Raw genomic sequence first — 14562 nt, 5'->3', positions numbered from 1 at the left:
CCTACCGGAACCGCTGCCGGTCATCAAATTATTAGCTTAGGAATGAGACAAAAAAAAAATCAAGTCTCTATGGGGTGACTAATCCATAGAAAGAAAGTCATGTTGGGGGTGAACTATCCCTTTAAAAAAATATGTTTCCCCAGATCTACAAGCTCAGAACGTGTTGCATGTTATTTTCACTACTTTGGTGCGACACTCTTGTATGATGAAGTAGGGCATTGATTTATTATGAGAAATATGGAGATACAAGGTTTTTAACTACCTGACAGCAACAATGTACAATTGCGTGCACCACCAACACACATGTACAAATTCACGCATACGCACACACACACACACACACACACACACACACACACACACACACACACACACACACACATTGTGACCTCCTATTTCATGCAGAGCAGAAGCTCTCTTTACTGACAATTCCTGGGAGTGTCGTTTTTTGTATTTGACAACAGTGCCCCCTAGTGGCCTGCAGGCAGATTACATGGTTTGAGATGAGATCTCAAAGCCTGTAGTCTGCCTTACTCTGTTGACACCCAGCAGTGGTGTAAAGTACCTAAGTACATGTACTCAAGTATTGTAATTAAGTACAATTTCGAGGTATTTGTACTTTACTTGAGTATTTCCGATTTCCAATACTTCTACTCCACTACATCTCAGAGGCAAACATTGTACTTTTACTCCACTACAATTATTTGAAAACTTTAGTTACTAGTTACTTTGTAGATTTTGATTATTATTACAAAACATACATATAATAGCCGATCTACAAGCTCACAATGCGTCGCGATGCGACGCATTGTGAGCTTGTAGATCGGCTATTTTCAAAAGATTCTTCATACATTTGAAAACTTGTAATGGGACATTCTGCATAATGAGTACTTTTACTTTTGGTACTTTAAGTACATTTTGATGCCAATACTTTCACTCAAGTACATTTTGAATTCCGGACTTTTACTTGTAACAGTGTATTTCTACATTGCAGTATCGATACTTTTACTTAAGTAAAGCATTTGAGTACTTTTTCCACCCTCGGCACTAATGAGATTATGTTATGCAATATGATACTGGTGATCATGGTGATGATGGCGGTAGTATCGTTATTGTTAATATTGTTAGAATACCTTAGCAGCCAGCTGTAATCCAACTTGGTCAGCTTCAGACTCCAGCTTCCGGCTATAAGGACGACTGAACATCAACTGAATGAAGGAGAGAGAGGAGAAAGGGAGACAAGAGGAGGATGTGGAGAGAGGGAGGAGAGAGCTTTTCTTGTCTTATTATCATAGCTTTCTTATTATTGTTTTTCTGCTGACGTTTCTATTGCTGCTATAGTAAAAAAAAAAATGCAGACATAACCACACTTGCATTTATTGTAGCTGTATGAGTGAGTGACAAATAAACCTAGTTGATTATGGTATGTACAAATGTACTTGGCAAATAGCCTGACAACAACAATATAGTGTATAATATTTTTGTGCCGGCATGTGGATGTGTCTCACCTCTACGAGTTTGTTCTGGATCCAGTGTCCCAGCACGGCCAGGCTGTCCCGAGGACAGACGGCCCAGATGGCTGTCAACAGGATGAGGGACAGGAAGTCCACCATGTGAGACAGGCTGGCCTGCTCTGCCTGGATGGGGGGGGGGTGGGGGGTGCAGAGCGAGAGAATATGAGTGTGCATGGTGATGGCAAAAAAAAAAGAAGAGAAATGCCTGATTTATCATCTCCACATTTCAATGTTTTTTGTTTTTTTTTGGTAGGTAAATTAATGCCCAACTTTGTCATACTACAGCGTCACACAAAAGTATCAACAATAGCAGATCTACAAGCTTGAAACATGTCGGGATGCGACGCGTTTTGAGCTTGTAGATCGACTACTTTTGCTATTTCAGAATTTTAATCCTGAAAAGTGTCAGTTTTAGACATATGAGGTTGGTTTCCACCCAACAGAGACGATATCCAAGCTCACCGATCCCCACAAACCCACTGGTTTAGCCAGTGGGTTTGTGAATGTATTCATGACTGGGGTGAACGCCATGCATTTTGTAAAGTTCTTTGGGATAAAAGCACTTTATAAATGCACCATTTGCCACAATTACCAAGAGAGGCAAGAAGGTTTTTTTTTTTGTAGAGGTGAAACGGGCAGAGGCAGAAGGAACATATTGATTTGTTCCCATCTATTGCAGCCTAACTTTTTAATGGCGCAACAGAGATTTGGGGGGGTTTTAAACAAGCAATCCAATAGAGCAAACCTACTGGGTACTACCCAGGGCCATTAATGCGTATTCCCTTCATCTAATTAAAAATCCTCCTCCCCATCAGTGTATCCTCAGAAGACCTTTTTTAAACTCTCAAATAACCCAAAACTTCATTAGACTCTTAACCCATTGAGACCTGAACGCATCTGTGTCACTTAAGCAAAAAGCATTATTTTACACTCTGTCCATTCAAAAATAGCAGATCTACAAGCTCATAGCGCGGCACGAGTGCCGCGCTATGAGCTTGTAGATCTGCTATTTATTTATTTTAATCGTGAAAGTTTGTGCAAATCTTTGAATATATATTTTTTTTACATTTTTAACTCAAATCTTTAGTTCTGGGGGATTCTACAAATGTCCTCTAAACAGTTTTTTTTAAAAACGTATGTTGCTATAATATCAGTGGTTCTCAAACTTTTTTCACGTCAAGGACCCCCAACATTATATGTATTTGGCCGCGGACCCCCATCTCAAAATATGTTGTTCCAGGGACCCCCCCAGAAGCAAAGATTTGTGTTAAAAATGTATATATATATTCAAAGATTTGCACACATTTTCAAAAATGTTTTCTAAAAATAGCAGATCTGCTATTTTTGAATAGCCAAAGAAATCAAAAAACGACAGTCACATGCTTTCCCGGTCTTAAAGGGTTAAACACTTTCTCTGCACAAGATGAATGGGCTTTTATAGCTGGTGTAAAAAAAAAATAAAAAAAATAACTGCCATCTGTGGTGAATTAATAGGGAGCCCGAGTGCCGTGGGTCAGCCTGGTTATGGCCATAGAGCACACAGAGGATTAGCCTTGTGCGTGTCGGTCTGCCCACATACATTGCCGGCTCCTGACAAGCTTACTGCAACATAATAATGTTATGCTGACTATTACCAACGATCTTAGGACAGTTAAGTTATCCCCTGCATCTATGAATGAATGGTTTATTTTTGGTCTTTGTTTACAAGAAATCAAAACACACTTGTCATCCAGGCGTTATTATGGATCCCACCGCAGCTCCAGGCAAACCCCGCTGTGATTGGTCAGTGGTCGCTCACACACAAAATCCAAACTCAATGACCGAAAAAAGGAATACGCTGAAGCACAATGCTTATTCTTTGCCTATCCTTCGCAATCCTTAAAAATATATATATATTTTAATATTTAAAAACCTTATTACACGGCTTGGTTGAATGCTTGCTTGTGATTGGTCAATTGCTGAATTCAGCGGTGTGTTATTTCTGAATAATGATGACCGATGAGCTCCATAACAGACCGCTGTCTAATCAAAGACTCAGAGCACCTGCTGCACTGCTTGAATTTTATGCTGTATCCAACATGACAGCCATGTACTGTAAACAAACACGCAATGTCATTCACAACTAAACGTTGCTCTCAAGAATGCTTTTGAAAACATTTGAAGCGAGAAATAGACGATGCAGTAACCGATTTTTTTCCCTATTTGATCAACACTTCCTTGTCTCTTCCTTGTGTTTAATCATCCTGTCAGGGGGTTATTTATCAACAACGCAAAGGGTACATTATCCCTTGCTTAATATGCTGCAAAATAAAAGAGAAAAAATAAAGAAAATGTTGTACTCAAAACTGTACTCCTGAATTATTTTACCTTTTAAAGGCTTTTTTTTTAAGGCTTTTTAACATCTCCCCTGAGATGTGCACAATTTAAACCCCATCACTAAGGCTATTCCATAGTTTAACTCCCAACATTAAAACACATCTAGCTTTTACATTAGTTCTTACTTTTTTACGTGTTTTAAAAATACATAACCCTCTTAAATTAGACTTTCCTTCTCTTGGTTTAAAAAGACGTTGAATATAAACTGGAAGGTTTTTACTTTTAGCACAAAAAATAATTTCCAAGGCTTTTATGTACCACATATCTACAAAGTTTAATGTGCAAGACTTTATGAATATATATATATCACACTATGAAACATTATGAAACACTATGAAACATTATGAAACACTATGAAGCATTTTTATGACTGTTTAAAAACATAAAACAAAGTTCCTGCTATTGTCTCTTAAAATGACCTTACGTTTACTACATACAGCTAGCATAACATAACACAAGCCTTTTAAAGTCAAATGATCATACTGAGAACAAGCATTCACTACAGCTGTTATTTTCACAAAGTGTTCACGCTTGTGCACACCCGGGCTTCACAGAGCTCTCTCCATTTATGCGACATAGAACTAGGACTATGAACCAGGGTTACCATACATTTAACAATGAATTGTTTTAACTTTCCAGGCCTATAGCAATCATATGGTGCAATAACGAGGCTCTTACACCAGTGTGCTATCAATGCTCCAAGATAGACTCGAGTGAAGGCGTCACAAAAATAACAGATCTATAAGCTAGCTAACGAATTACGGTGCAACATGTTGTTAGCGTGTAGATCTATTATGTTAGTCACATGACATCCTCTATACATTATGGCGCACTCTATGGCACACTTTTGAATAAAATTGCATTTAGTTTGAGTCATATTTTAGTCCGCGTTTCGAGCTTGTAGATCTGCTACTTGTGATACTTTTGTGTGACGCTGTAGTATGATCAAAGTAGGGCATTAATTTATGAAAAACACACAAACAGTTAGAACAGTGGTTCTCAAACTTTTTCATGTCAAGGACCCACAAGCTCACATAGTAGATCGGTTAATTTCAGAGCACAACACCCAAGCGCAAACAAACCGAAAATGACTCGTCTTTTAGTTCTACTGGATCTCTTCTCCACTAGTCCCTCATTTGTTGACGAAATTGTAAATATATTTAGTCTTAGTTTTAGTCATCATAGCTTAGTTTTTATTTAGTTTTTTTTTCTCGTTTTAGTCAGTGAAAAAAGGGAAAATTTTTCGTCATAGTTTTAGTCGACGAAATCAACACTGCGCAGCACTGCATTTAACATGTTACATGTTTCACGTAATGTTATGGGACATGTCTTTTTATGAACAAAATCAATAGCCATAATATCCAATCATTTTCCAAAAACAATCGATTAATTCCAAACCTTTTCCAGGCCTGGAAAACGGCTTTTCTAACTTCAAAATATTTCCAGGAATTTCATGACCGTGGGAACCGTGGTAAACATTTGAGGGAGATTTTGCGTTCTCATCAAGCAGAACATGAAAGCACAATCATTTTGGCTTCAGAAGGCTTTGGTTATGCTGTGTGCGCTGTAGTGGATGGTTGTTTTCTTCTCTTTTTGCAACTCTAAGAACTTGTCATCACCATAGACTTGTTATTTCTTGGACAATATTGCTATGAAGTTTTGCTGGCAAGCTCCGTGCTGTGTTGAGTGGCCAAATACATTCTGTGTGATCTGCGTTTCAATGGCGAGAAGCCCGAAGGTGAGTAGAATGTCTGCTTTGCTAGCAGAGACAGACAGTAGAGAGAGTGGGTATGGAGGCGGGGTTAATACTGGCTACAGACAGATAGAAAAGCCAGGACATTACAAGTATACCGCCTACACGCTATCTTCTTTCATAAGGGTTGCTTTTCTGAGTTTCATTCTGATTACTCGTCTCAATGCAAAGCAACCCCTGCTGATGAGGTTACCAGCTCGCCTCTCAAAAGGCCAAGGAAAGCCTTGAACGGTTTGATATCGTCTCTGTCGGGTGGAAACCTTGTATGTCGTTACTTTTGCTTTGTAAAGCGTTACTTTTCAGGATTCAAATTCAAAAGCATCAAAAGTAGCAGATCTACAAGCTCAAAACGTGCCGCGTTTCGAGCTTGTAGATCTGCTACTGTTGATACTTTTGTGTGATGCTGTAGTATGATCAAAGTAGGGCATTAATTTATGAAAAACACACAAACAGTTAGAACAGTGGTTCTCAAACTTTTTCATGTCAAGGACCCCCAAATTGACACTTATTAGCCCGCGGAGCCCCATTGGAATAGATATGCCAGGGACCCCCATAAGAGAAGATTTTCACGGCTCCAGCAGTGATTTCATTTCAAGGACCTCCAGTTTGACATGCGTTAGGCTACGGATCCCCATTTAATGGCATGTCTATCTCTGGGACATTGATTTTTGTATTGTAAAATCAATGTTAATTTAATTTAACTCATGTACATGTACCATTTGTACACTCTCAGAGTTACAGACCCATAAGGGTCTATTTGGTTCCATTTGTACACTCTCAGAGTTACAGACCCATAAGGGTCCATTTGGTTCCATTTGTACACTCTCAGAGTTACAGACCCATAAGGGTCAATTTGGTTCCATTTGTACACTCTCTGAGTTACAGACCCCTAAGGGTCCATTTGGTTCCATTTGTACACTCTCAGAGTTACAGACCCATAAGGGTCCATTTGGTTCCATTTGTACACTCTCAGAGTTACAGACCCCATAAGGGTCTATTTGGTTCCTAACTATCCATCATTTAGCTGGGGACCCCCTGGAACTCCCTCAAGGACCCCTGGGGGTCCCTGGACCCCACTTTGAGAACCAATGAGTTAGAACATATTAGAGATAAGAGGTTTCTGCGCGACGGCAACCATATATGATTGAACCATAGAAAGCCATCGAAGACCAAGGACACACACACACACATGCCGGGTGGGAGAGTGTTTGGTACTCACGGCGTGACCCATGATGGCGTGCGCCATCTCGTGTCCCAGGAGGATGGCGAGCTGGTGAACGTCTGCCACTGCGTCCAGCATCCCGGTAAACACAAACACCTTCCCATCCTATAGAGAGAAGACAAGGAGAAGCACACACACACCCGGGCTGGGTCTAATAGCATTTCAGATCCGTTTCACCCATTAAGACCTGGAACGCATCTGTGTCACTTTTTGATTTGAGCTAAAAAAAAGGCATTATTTTACACTTTGCCAATTCAAAAATAGCAGATCTACAAGCTCGTAGCGCGCTACGAGCTTGTAGATCTGCTATTTTTTTTAAATTGTGAAAATGTGTGCACATTTTGGAATATATATATTTTTTTAAGCGAACATTTTTAACTCAAATCTTTGCTACTGCGGGTCCCTGGAACAACATATTTTGAGATGGGGGGTCCACGGCCAAATACATGTACATTTTGGGGTCCTTGACATGAAAAGGTTTGAGAACCGCTGACATAGCAACATACGTTTTTTCAAAATTTAGAAGACATTTTGTAGAATCGGCCTCAGGTCTTAAAGGGTTAAGGCAGAGATAAAACAAATAATACAGAGGGTTGACACTAACGGTTGCCCCGACTGCCCGTGGCAAGTAAATAAAACGTTCGGGCAGGTGGAGTTTGATTTCAGGTTGCCCGACGGGCAAGTGTGCGTTTGACTGGAGGAAGCAACTCTGTCTTTAGTTCGCTATGAACACATCACAAGATGTCTGTGGAATTTCAAATACCGGTAAGTCATATTGTATAGCTATTGAGATATTTGGCTTGAATATTGAGGTATGTCCATATATCACGGCCCCAGAATTCGCAAATATAGTTAAAAAAAAATGTTTTACCTATCATGATTAACTTTTCGGGGCAAGTGCGCATGACCTTTGGGCAAGTAGAACATGAGAACCTCTGAGACCTTAGTGTCAACCCCTGTAATATACAGTAGATAGGTCATGAGAAGCCTTACCATCTCAGTAGCCTTATGGTTAGAGTATCCGCACTGAGATTGGGAGGTCGGGGGTTCGATTCCCCGTCCGGGTCATACCAAAGACTATAATAATGGGACACCATGCCTCCCTGCTTGACACTCAGCATCAAGGGTTGGATTGGGGGGTAAGTCCCTGTGACATAGCGTCATGTCCAGGGGGTGTGCTTGTACATCAAGCCGCCTCACGCTACAGAAACAGGATATAGGCTCCTATGGGCCACATGGCTCGGGAAGTCTTACTTATAAGCACCTTACATTGCCATGGGACCCAATGACACGTAATGCCATGCACACCATTCAGTTCAACATGTGAAAAACGATTTAGCGCGAAACGCGGAAGCACCCATGGATCGCTACTTCCTCTTCTGTGTACGACACAGAGAAACAGTGGTGCTATGATGAATGGCAATGTCCGTTCCACGTTGTTCTATTTCTATGTTTTTTTTTTTTTTTTTATAATTTTTGTCCCACGATTTTGTAACCCACATTTTTTCACCCAGTGCCAATTGCCTATGTAATCCTGGGCACCCTCTGCCAGCCTAGGGAGAGCCCAAGCTGAAGCTCATGCCTCCTTCAATGCATGAGGAGCAAGCAGGCCGCTTCTTATCACCCGACAGGGGGGAGTTTCCCTGGTTGGACATAGCGCGTGGAAGGAACACGTTATTCCAACCAGTTCCCTTCCCCTCCATCAGGCGCCCCGGCTGACCAGGGGGAGGCAGTATAGTGACCAGGATTACTACATGTTTTTGTGAGGGTATTAACTACCCTAGGAGACACGGGGAGAACATGCAAACTCCACACAGAGTAAGCCCTTTCACCAACCCCACCTAGGGTATGGGCGCCGATGACGCGGAGGAGAGAACACGCCCCCAGCGCCCACAGCGTCCCTGGCGGGAATCGAACCCAGGACCTTCTAGCTGTGAGGCGACAGCTATTTCTATGGTTTAAGGGTTCTTTTAGCAATACTTCAGAGCTGGCTGGGTGGAGTTAACCACTTAGGACAAGATATCTCTCAGAGACCACATCAGCCCAGTCCTCCACGACCTTCACTGGCTCCCAGTAAAACATAGAATAGATTTCAAAATACTCATCACCACCTACAAAGCCCTCAATCACCAGGCACCCCGCTACCTCTGTGACCTCCTCAAACGCCACGCCCCCTCCCGCTCCCTCAGGTCTGGCAACTTTTTTCAGTTGCAGCCCCCCACCCTTTAGAACTCACTCCCACCTCACATCAAAGCCGCCCCCACTCTTGCCATGTTCAAAACCTCCTTCAAAAACCCACCTTTTTAGACTCGCTTTCCCTGCCTAACCCAAACCAAATCTCCCTTTCTTCCTCTTAGTCTTAGCTTATTGTTTTTAGCCTTTTAACGTTTTTCTTTTGCTCCTAATAAAATAGTTTTTAAGCTGTTTTGTAAAGCGACTTTGGGTACTAAGACAAGCGCTATATAAGTCTGATGTATTATTATTATTATTATATCTCTCTCAAATTACATAGAAACATGATGACACTATTATAATAAATGAGGTCTCTCATAACTTAAGTCTCTGACTTACAGGCAGGACGAAGGCGTTGCGGGTGGGCTCCTGGACCACGTGGACGCTCCAGGGAACGGACGCCACCTCGGGGATCTCCTTGTTCCTCTCAGACAGGTGGCGCACCAGCCGCTCCACCACCTGATGACGGGGGTCGCTCTCTGGAAGCAGCCGCTCTTCATATTCCACCATGTACTGAAACATATACGTTTTGTGTTACTGTTACTGTACTTGTGCAATCGGGGAACCCATTTGGTTAACCCATTAAGACCTGAAGCCGATTCTACAAATGTCTTCTAAATCCCAACAGTTTTCTAAAAAAAATATATATGTTTCTATATCAGTGGTTCTCAAACTTTTTCATAATTGTCAAGGACCCCCAAAATTACTATGTATTTGGCCACGGACCTCCCCCATCTCAAAATATTTGGTTCCAGGGACCCCTCAGAAGCAAAGATTCAAGTTAAAAATGTCCGCTTTAAAATAATATATATATATATTCACAGAGTTGCACACATTCTCTAAAAAAATGTAGGCGCTGCCAATGAATGATCCAAGCACCACCGAAAAAGAGTACACCCAGAAATCACGTGATTGCGACAAAAAAAAATCAAGGCACCTTTCATGTTAAAGGATTTATAAAAGTCACGTTTTCTCGTCTTTCTGTTGTTTTTCTGCTGATTTTCTAAAAAATAAGCCACATTCAAACGGCCATAGGTCTGGAATGGAGGATCGCGACCGGACAATTCTTTTTTCCCCTCTATACCACAACACCCCCGTGCGTGTAATGAGCCGATCTCCGTGAGGACGGAGGTCACAGAGAATATTCCATGATTTTTCAAAGGTACAGTAAAATCCCTGTTTTCGCTGACAAGGGGACCGGAGACGGATGAATTAATTCATTAATGAATTAATTCATTAATGAATTAATTCCTGGCAGTCAAAGAGATACGTTGTAAATAGCATGAACAGTAGTACATTCAAAACAGTTTTATTTTGCTGTGTATATACGTAGATATGTTTTGTTCTCCTTCACATGCTTCTTAAATGTTAGATGTTTCTCCCTACTCTCCGCCCTCCAGTTTCTTCTCCATTCCTGGAAAAAACGAACGCATTTCACCCGCTTCTTCACACCTGTAAACCTGTGATGTGACAATAAAGTCGACTCTTGGTCCTTCTAAACACGACTCTAATGCTCTAACTTACCGCCTTTGACGTCAGTCCAGCCAGCTCCATGTAGTTCTCTCTGCTGAACACCAGGAGGCGCGTGCGTCCCGTCACCGGTGACTCGTCCAGGTGGGTCAGACAGAACAGGGCTATGATCAGCAGAAAGAGCGACCCGGCGGCCGCCAGGTGCCATCGGCGCCGCCAGGCCGCCTCGCGCAGGAGCTGCCGCTTGTTGGGCGGTAGGTCTGCCCACCACTTCCTGATGCTCCTGTTAGCGTTAGGGAGAGAAGGAAAACATTTTTTTCAGCAGCGTCATACAAAAGCATCAAAAGTATACTTTTGCATCAATGGTATACTTTTGCATCAAAAGTATACTTTTGCATCAAAAGTATACTATTCAAATGGTAAATGGTGCATTTATATAGCCCTCACGGGTCCATTTGGTTTCATTTTACACTCTCAAGAGTTAAATTATTGTGCATTATCTGCATAACTTAATTAAATAATTGTTATTTTGATCAACGTTTGTCTGTTATCTCTCCTATGCATTTTTATCCAAAGCGCTATACATACAGTAGATTGGGTGCAGCAGTGTCTTTTCAACAGATGTGGCCTAGCTTATGTAGCTCTGCACAATGTGAGTTTTCAGGAAGGATAAGCAATTTTGTTACACAAGAAGTTCTAATGTTATGCAGCTATAATAACACACAAATATTGGTATATTTATATTTATTCTTTCACACCACCTTATGATATGGGGGAGGGGGAAGCTCATAATATATTGCACAGCTAGAATCATATTTGCAAAGTAACACAAATAAGAAACAATAAAGAGCAGAATATTTGATTTTTTATAAATGTATCGAGACTGTACCTTGCAGAATTATCTTCCACATGGCCATATGAGCTACCACAGCATTCTGAAAGGCCAATCCATGCTTTTATTGTCATAACATATTAGCACTGCTCAAATTATTTCTCAGAATCCCTGTCATAATGTACCATGAACTACTATGGGCAGTGGATCTCAATAGAAACCTGAGAATGCAGCCTTCATATACGATGGTTCTAAAATGAATAAAACGCATGTTCAACAGAACTTAGTAATGCCCACTGAAACCATACTCCTTTTGTTTTTACATAAGGAGCTCTGTTACTTTGGTGTGTTATCTAGTAAACTAAAAGACCCTTTACACTCATGGAATGTGTAATAAATGTGTATATACTATGTGAGTAACATCATATATCATATTATAAGTGGTGTACTAGTCCAGTGGTTCTCAACCAGTGGTCCGGGGACCACCAGTAGTTCTTGAGGGGGTTCCAGGTGGTCCCCAGCTAAATGATGGAGAGTTGGTAACCACATGGACCCTTATAGATCTCTAACTCTTGAGAGTGTAAAATGAAACCAAATGGACCCTCACGGGTCCATTTGGTTTCATTTTACACTCTCAAGAGTTAAATTATCTGTGCATTATCTGCATAACTTAATTAAATAATTGTTATTTTGATCAACGTTTGTCTGTTATCTCTCCTATTGGTTCCAACATCAATAGGCTCTATGCACAGCAGCCACATTGGAAAGAAATTGGGCCTCTTCCAACTTCCTTCACAGGTGTTACCAATGATACTAATGAAGGCTTTGTTCCATTTAGTGTAGCACAGTAGTTCTCAAACCTTTTAATTTCAAGGACCCCCATAACTCTGAGAGTGTACAAATGGAACCAAATGGACCCTTACGGGCCCATTTGGTTCCATTTGTACACTCTCAGAGTTACAAACCTTTTAAGGGGCCATTTAAGGAACCATGAGTGTTTCCAGTGAGTCAACATGCACAATATCAGCACCCTGACTCTGTTGGAACAGAGCCTTCGTTAGTATCATTGGTAACACCAGTGAAGGAAGTAAGAGGAGGCCCAATTTCTCTCCAAAATGGCTGCTGTGCATAGAGCCTATACAGCATGGAATTATGGCCAACATCGTATCTATTCTAAGTCTTGGGTCTGAGAGTCTAAATCTGATCAAATGGTGGTCCGTGGCTTAAATGTCGATTTGTTTTTTTACCTTGATATGAAAAGAGTTGAAAACCACTGCACTAGTACACAGTTTTTGCACGTGCCTTAATTACCTTCCAAGTATGACAGCCAGGAGCTTCTGCAGTGGTTTAAGCACCAGCCATATGAGGGGTACCGGAATAGCCCTGAGCGGGCCTGACGTGTGGAACTGATACCCACACTGTGTCAGAACAGGAGACCTGGACCCACACTGTGTCAGAACAGGAGACCTGGACCCACACTGTGTCAGAACAGGAGACCTGGACCCACACTGTGTCAGAACAGGAGACCTGGGACTCTGCGGAAAGAACACTGTCCCCGAATACTTATCAGAGAGCAGACGCCCTCCACATAGACGGTTTGAGGAGTTAAGTTGGACAAGGCTCGCAGTTCTTTGACAGCTTTTCCTCTGCAGTTCTTTAGAAGACGAGATCAGCCTCGTCTTCAGAGCGTAACCCCCTGCTTTATTCCCCAGGAGGCTCCGTGTCAGCTGTGTTGAAAGAGGACAGAAGAGGGAGCGTCTGCTCCTGATCAGACGAGCACAGAGCAGCTCCATGGTTATGATGAGAACTTGCTCAAAGTTGTCCACATAGTCGTTGATCTGAAAAGGAAATGCATGGATACCTTGAGAACAATGACACACAACACACAGTATATTTGTTATTAAGCCATTAAAACCAGGAAAGCATCTGTCACTTTTTCGATTTTAGCCATATTTTATACTTTAGATATTCAAAAAATATAATATAGCCATTTTTGAAAAATCTTAAAAATGTTAAACTCAAATCTTTGCTTCTGAGGGTCCCTGGAACTAAATATTTTCAGATGGGGGTCGGTGGCCAAATACATACCATTTGGATAAAATGTATACAATTCCTTTGAAAATATCAGATCTACAAGCTCACAACGCGTCCCTTGTGAGCTTGTAGATCGGCTATTAGGTCTGAAGGTTTTGTAATAATAATCTTAATCTACAAAGTAGTAGCTAAAGTTTTCAAATAATTGTAGTGGAGTAAAAGTACAATATTTGCCTTTGAGATGTAGTGGAGTAGAAGTAAATGATTGAAAATTGGAAATACTCCAGTAAAGTAAAAACTCAAAATTGCAGTACTTGAGTAAATGTACTTAGTTACTTCACACCACTGCTTAAGAACGATCAGGTAGGTCTGTTCAATCAATGTCCTTGCTAAACAGTCCAGGCTACTCACTGTGCTAAAGTTACCCTCACAATGGTGCCAGTTTGGAGCAGATATAAGTAATATGTGGTTAAAATCACCTTTGTATGGTGGAGCTTGCTTTATGATAGACGCAGAGCTGCTTTTGCCCTGATATATCAGTCCATAACGTCCATTAGAAACAGTAAAACACACTTTATAGAAGATTTGATCCTAGAACTTGTCAACAGCAAGTCTACTTCACGTGTTCACTGCATTCCAGTCCGTCGGAAACAACAACACACCAACAAAGGTTCCGAGGCAACAGGGCAGCGCTTCTTCTTCTCCTCCTCCTTCTTCTTCCTTTTATTTTACGGCGGTTGGCATCCAGTTCTTTGGTGCGTTACCGCCACCTTCTGACCCATATTATGGATCAGACAAAATGATGTAATACTACTGTATCTAATTCCCTCTACCGACCCATACACAGTTACAATACACACACACACACACACACACACACACACACACACACACACACACACACACACACACACACACACACACACACACACGTTTGTTTTACTATACTTGTGAGGACATCAACACTTTAGGACAGCCATATGTTATGAATGTCATTTAAAACAAAATATTGCCATTTTTAACCGTAAGCCTAAAGCCAAAAAACAGCAGATCTACAAGCCCACAACGCATCGCGCTGCGACTCATTGTGAGCTTGAGCTTATAGATCGGCTATTTTTCGGTGCATGAT

The 14562-nt window shown here is 41.4% G+C and overlaps 1 protein-coding gene across 4 annotated transcripts in view; it reads right to left on the bottom strand.

Annotated features, from left to right (window-relative positions):
* The window catches only part of oma1 (OMA1 zinc metallopeptidase), a 21406-nt gene extending 7353 nt beyond the window's left edge, over nt 1–14053 (bottom strand). For 2 of the 4 annotated variants that reach the window (XR_014601510.1, XM_084067315.1), the window contains exons 1-7: nt 13913–14053; nt 12711–13237; nt 10622–10850; nt 9437–9610; nt 6863–6970; nt 1509–1637; nt 1134–1208 (exon numbers count right to left, since the gene is read on the bottom strand). Coding sequence is in view for 3 of the 4 variants with exons in the window: in XM_084067315.1 (XP_083923441.1) it covers nt 1134–1208; nt 1509–1637; nt 6863–6970; nt 9437–9610; nt 10622–10850; nt 12711–13192 (1197 nt within the window). In the remaining variant the exon portion in view is untranslated. The remainder of the gene's footprint in view (nt 1–1133; nt 1209–1508; nt 1638–6862; nt 6971–9436; nt 9611–10621; nt 10851–12710; nt 13238–13912) is intronic. The other 2 variants (XM_084067316.1, XM_084067317.1) reach the window with 2 other exon arrangements.
* Nucleotides 14054–14562: the final 509 nt, after the last annotated feature.

Source organism: Gymnoscopelus microlampas (genome assembly GCF_963454915.1).
Source record: "Gymnoscopelus microlampas genome assembly, chromosome: 9".
Taxonomy (NCBI): domain Eukaryota; kingdom Metazoa; phylum Chordata; class Actinopteri; order Myctophiformes; family Myctophidae; genus Gymnoscopelus; species Gymnoscopelus microlampas.
The sequence above is the reverse complement of the archived record's forward strand: the minus strand, read 5'-3'. Positions and strand labels throughout refer to the sequence as shown.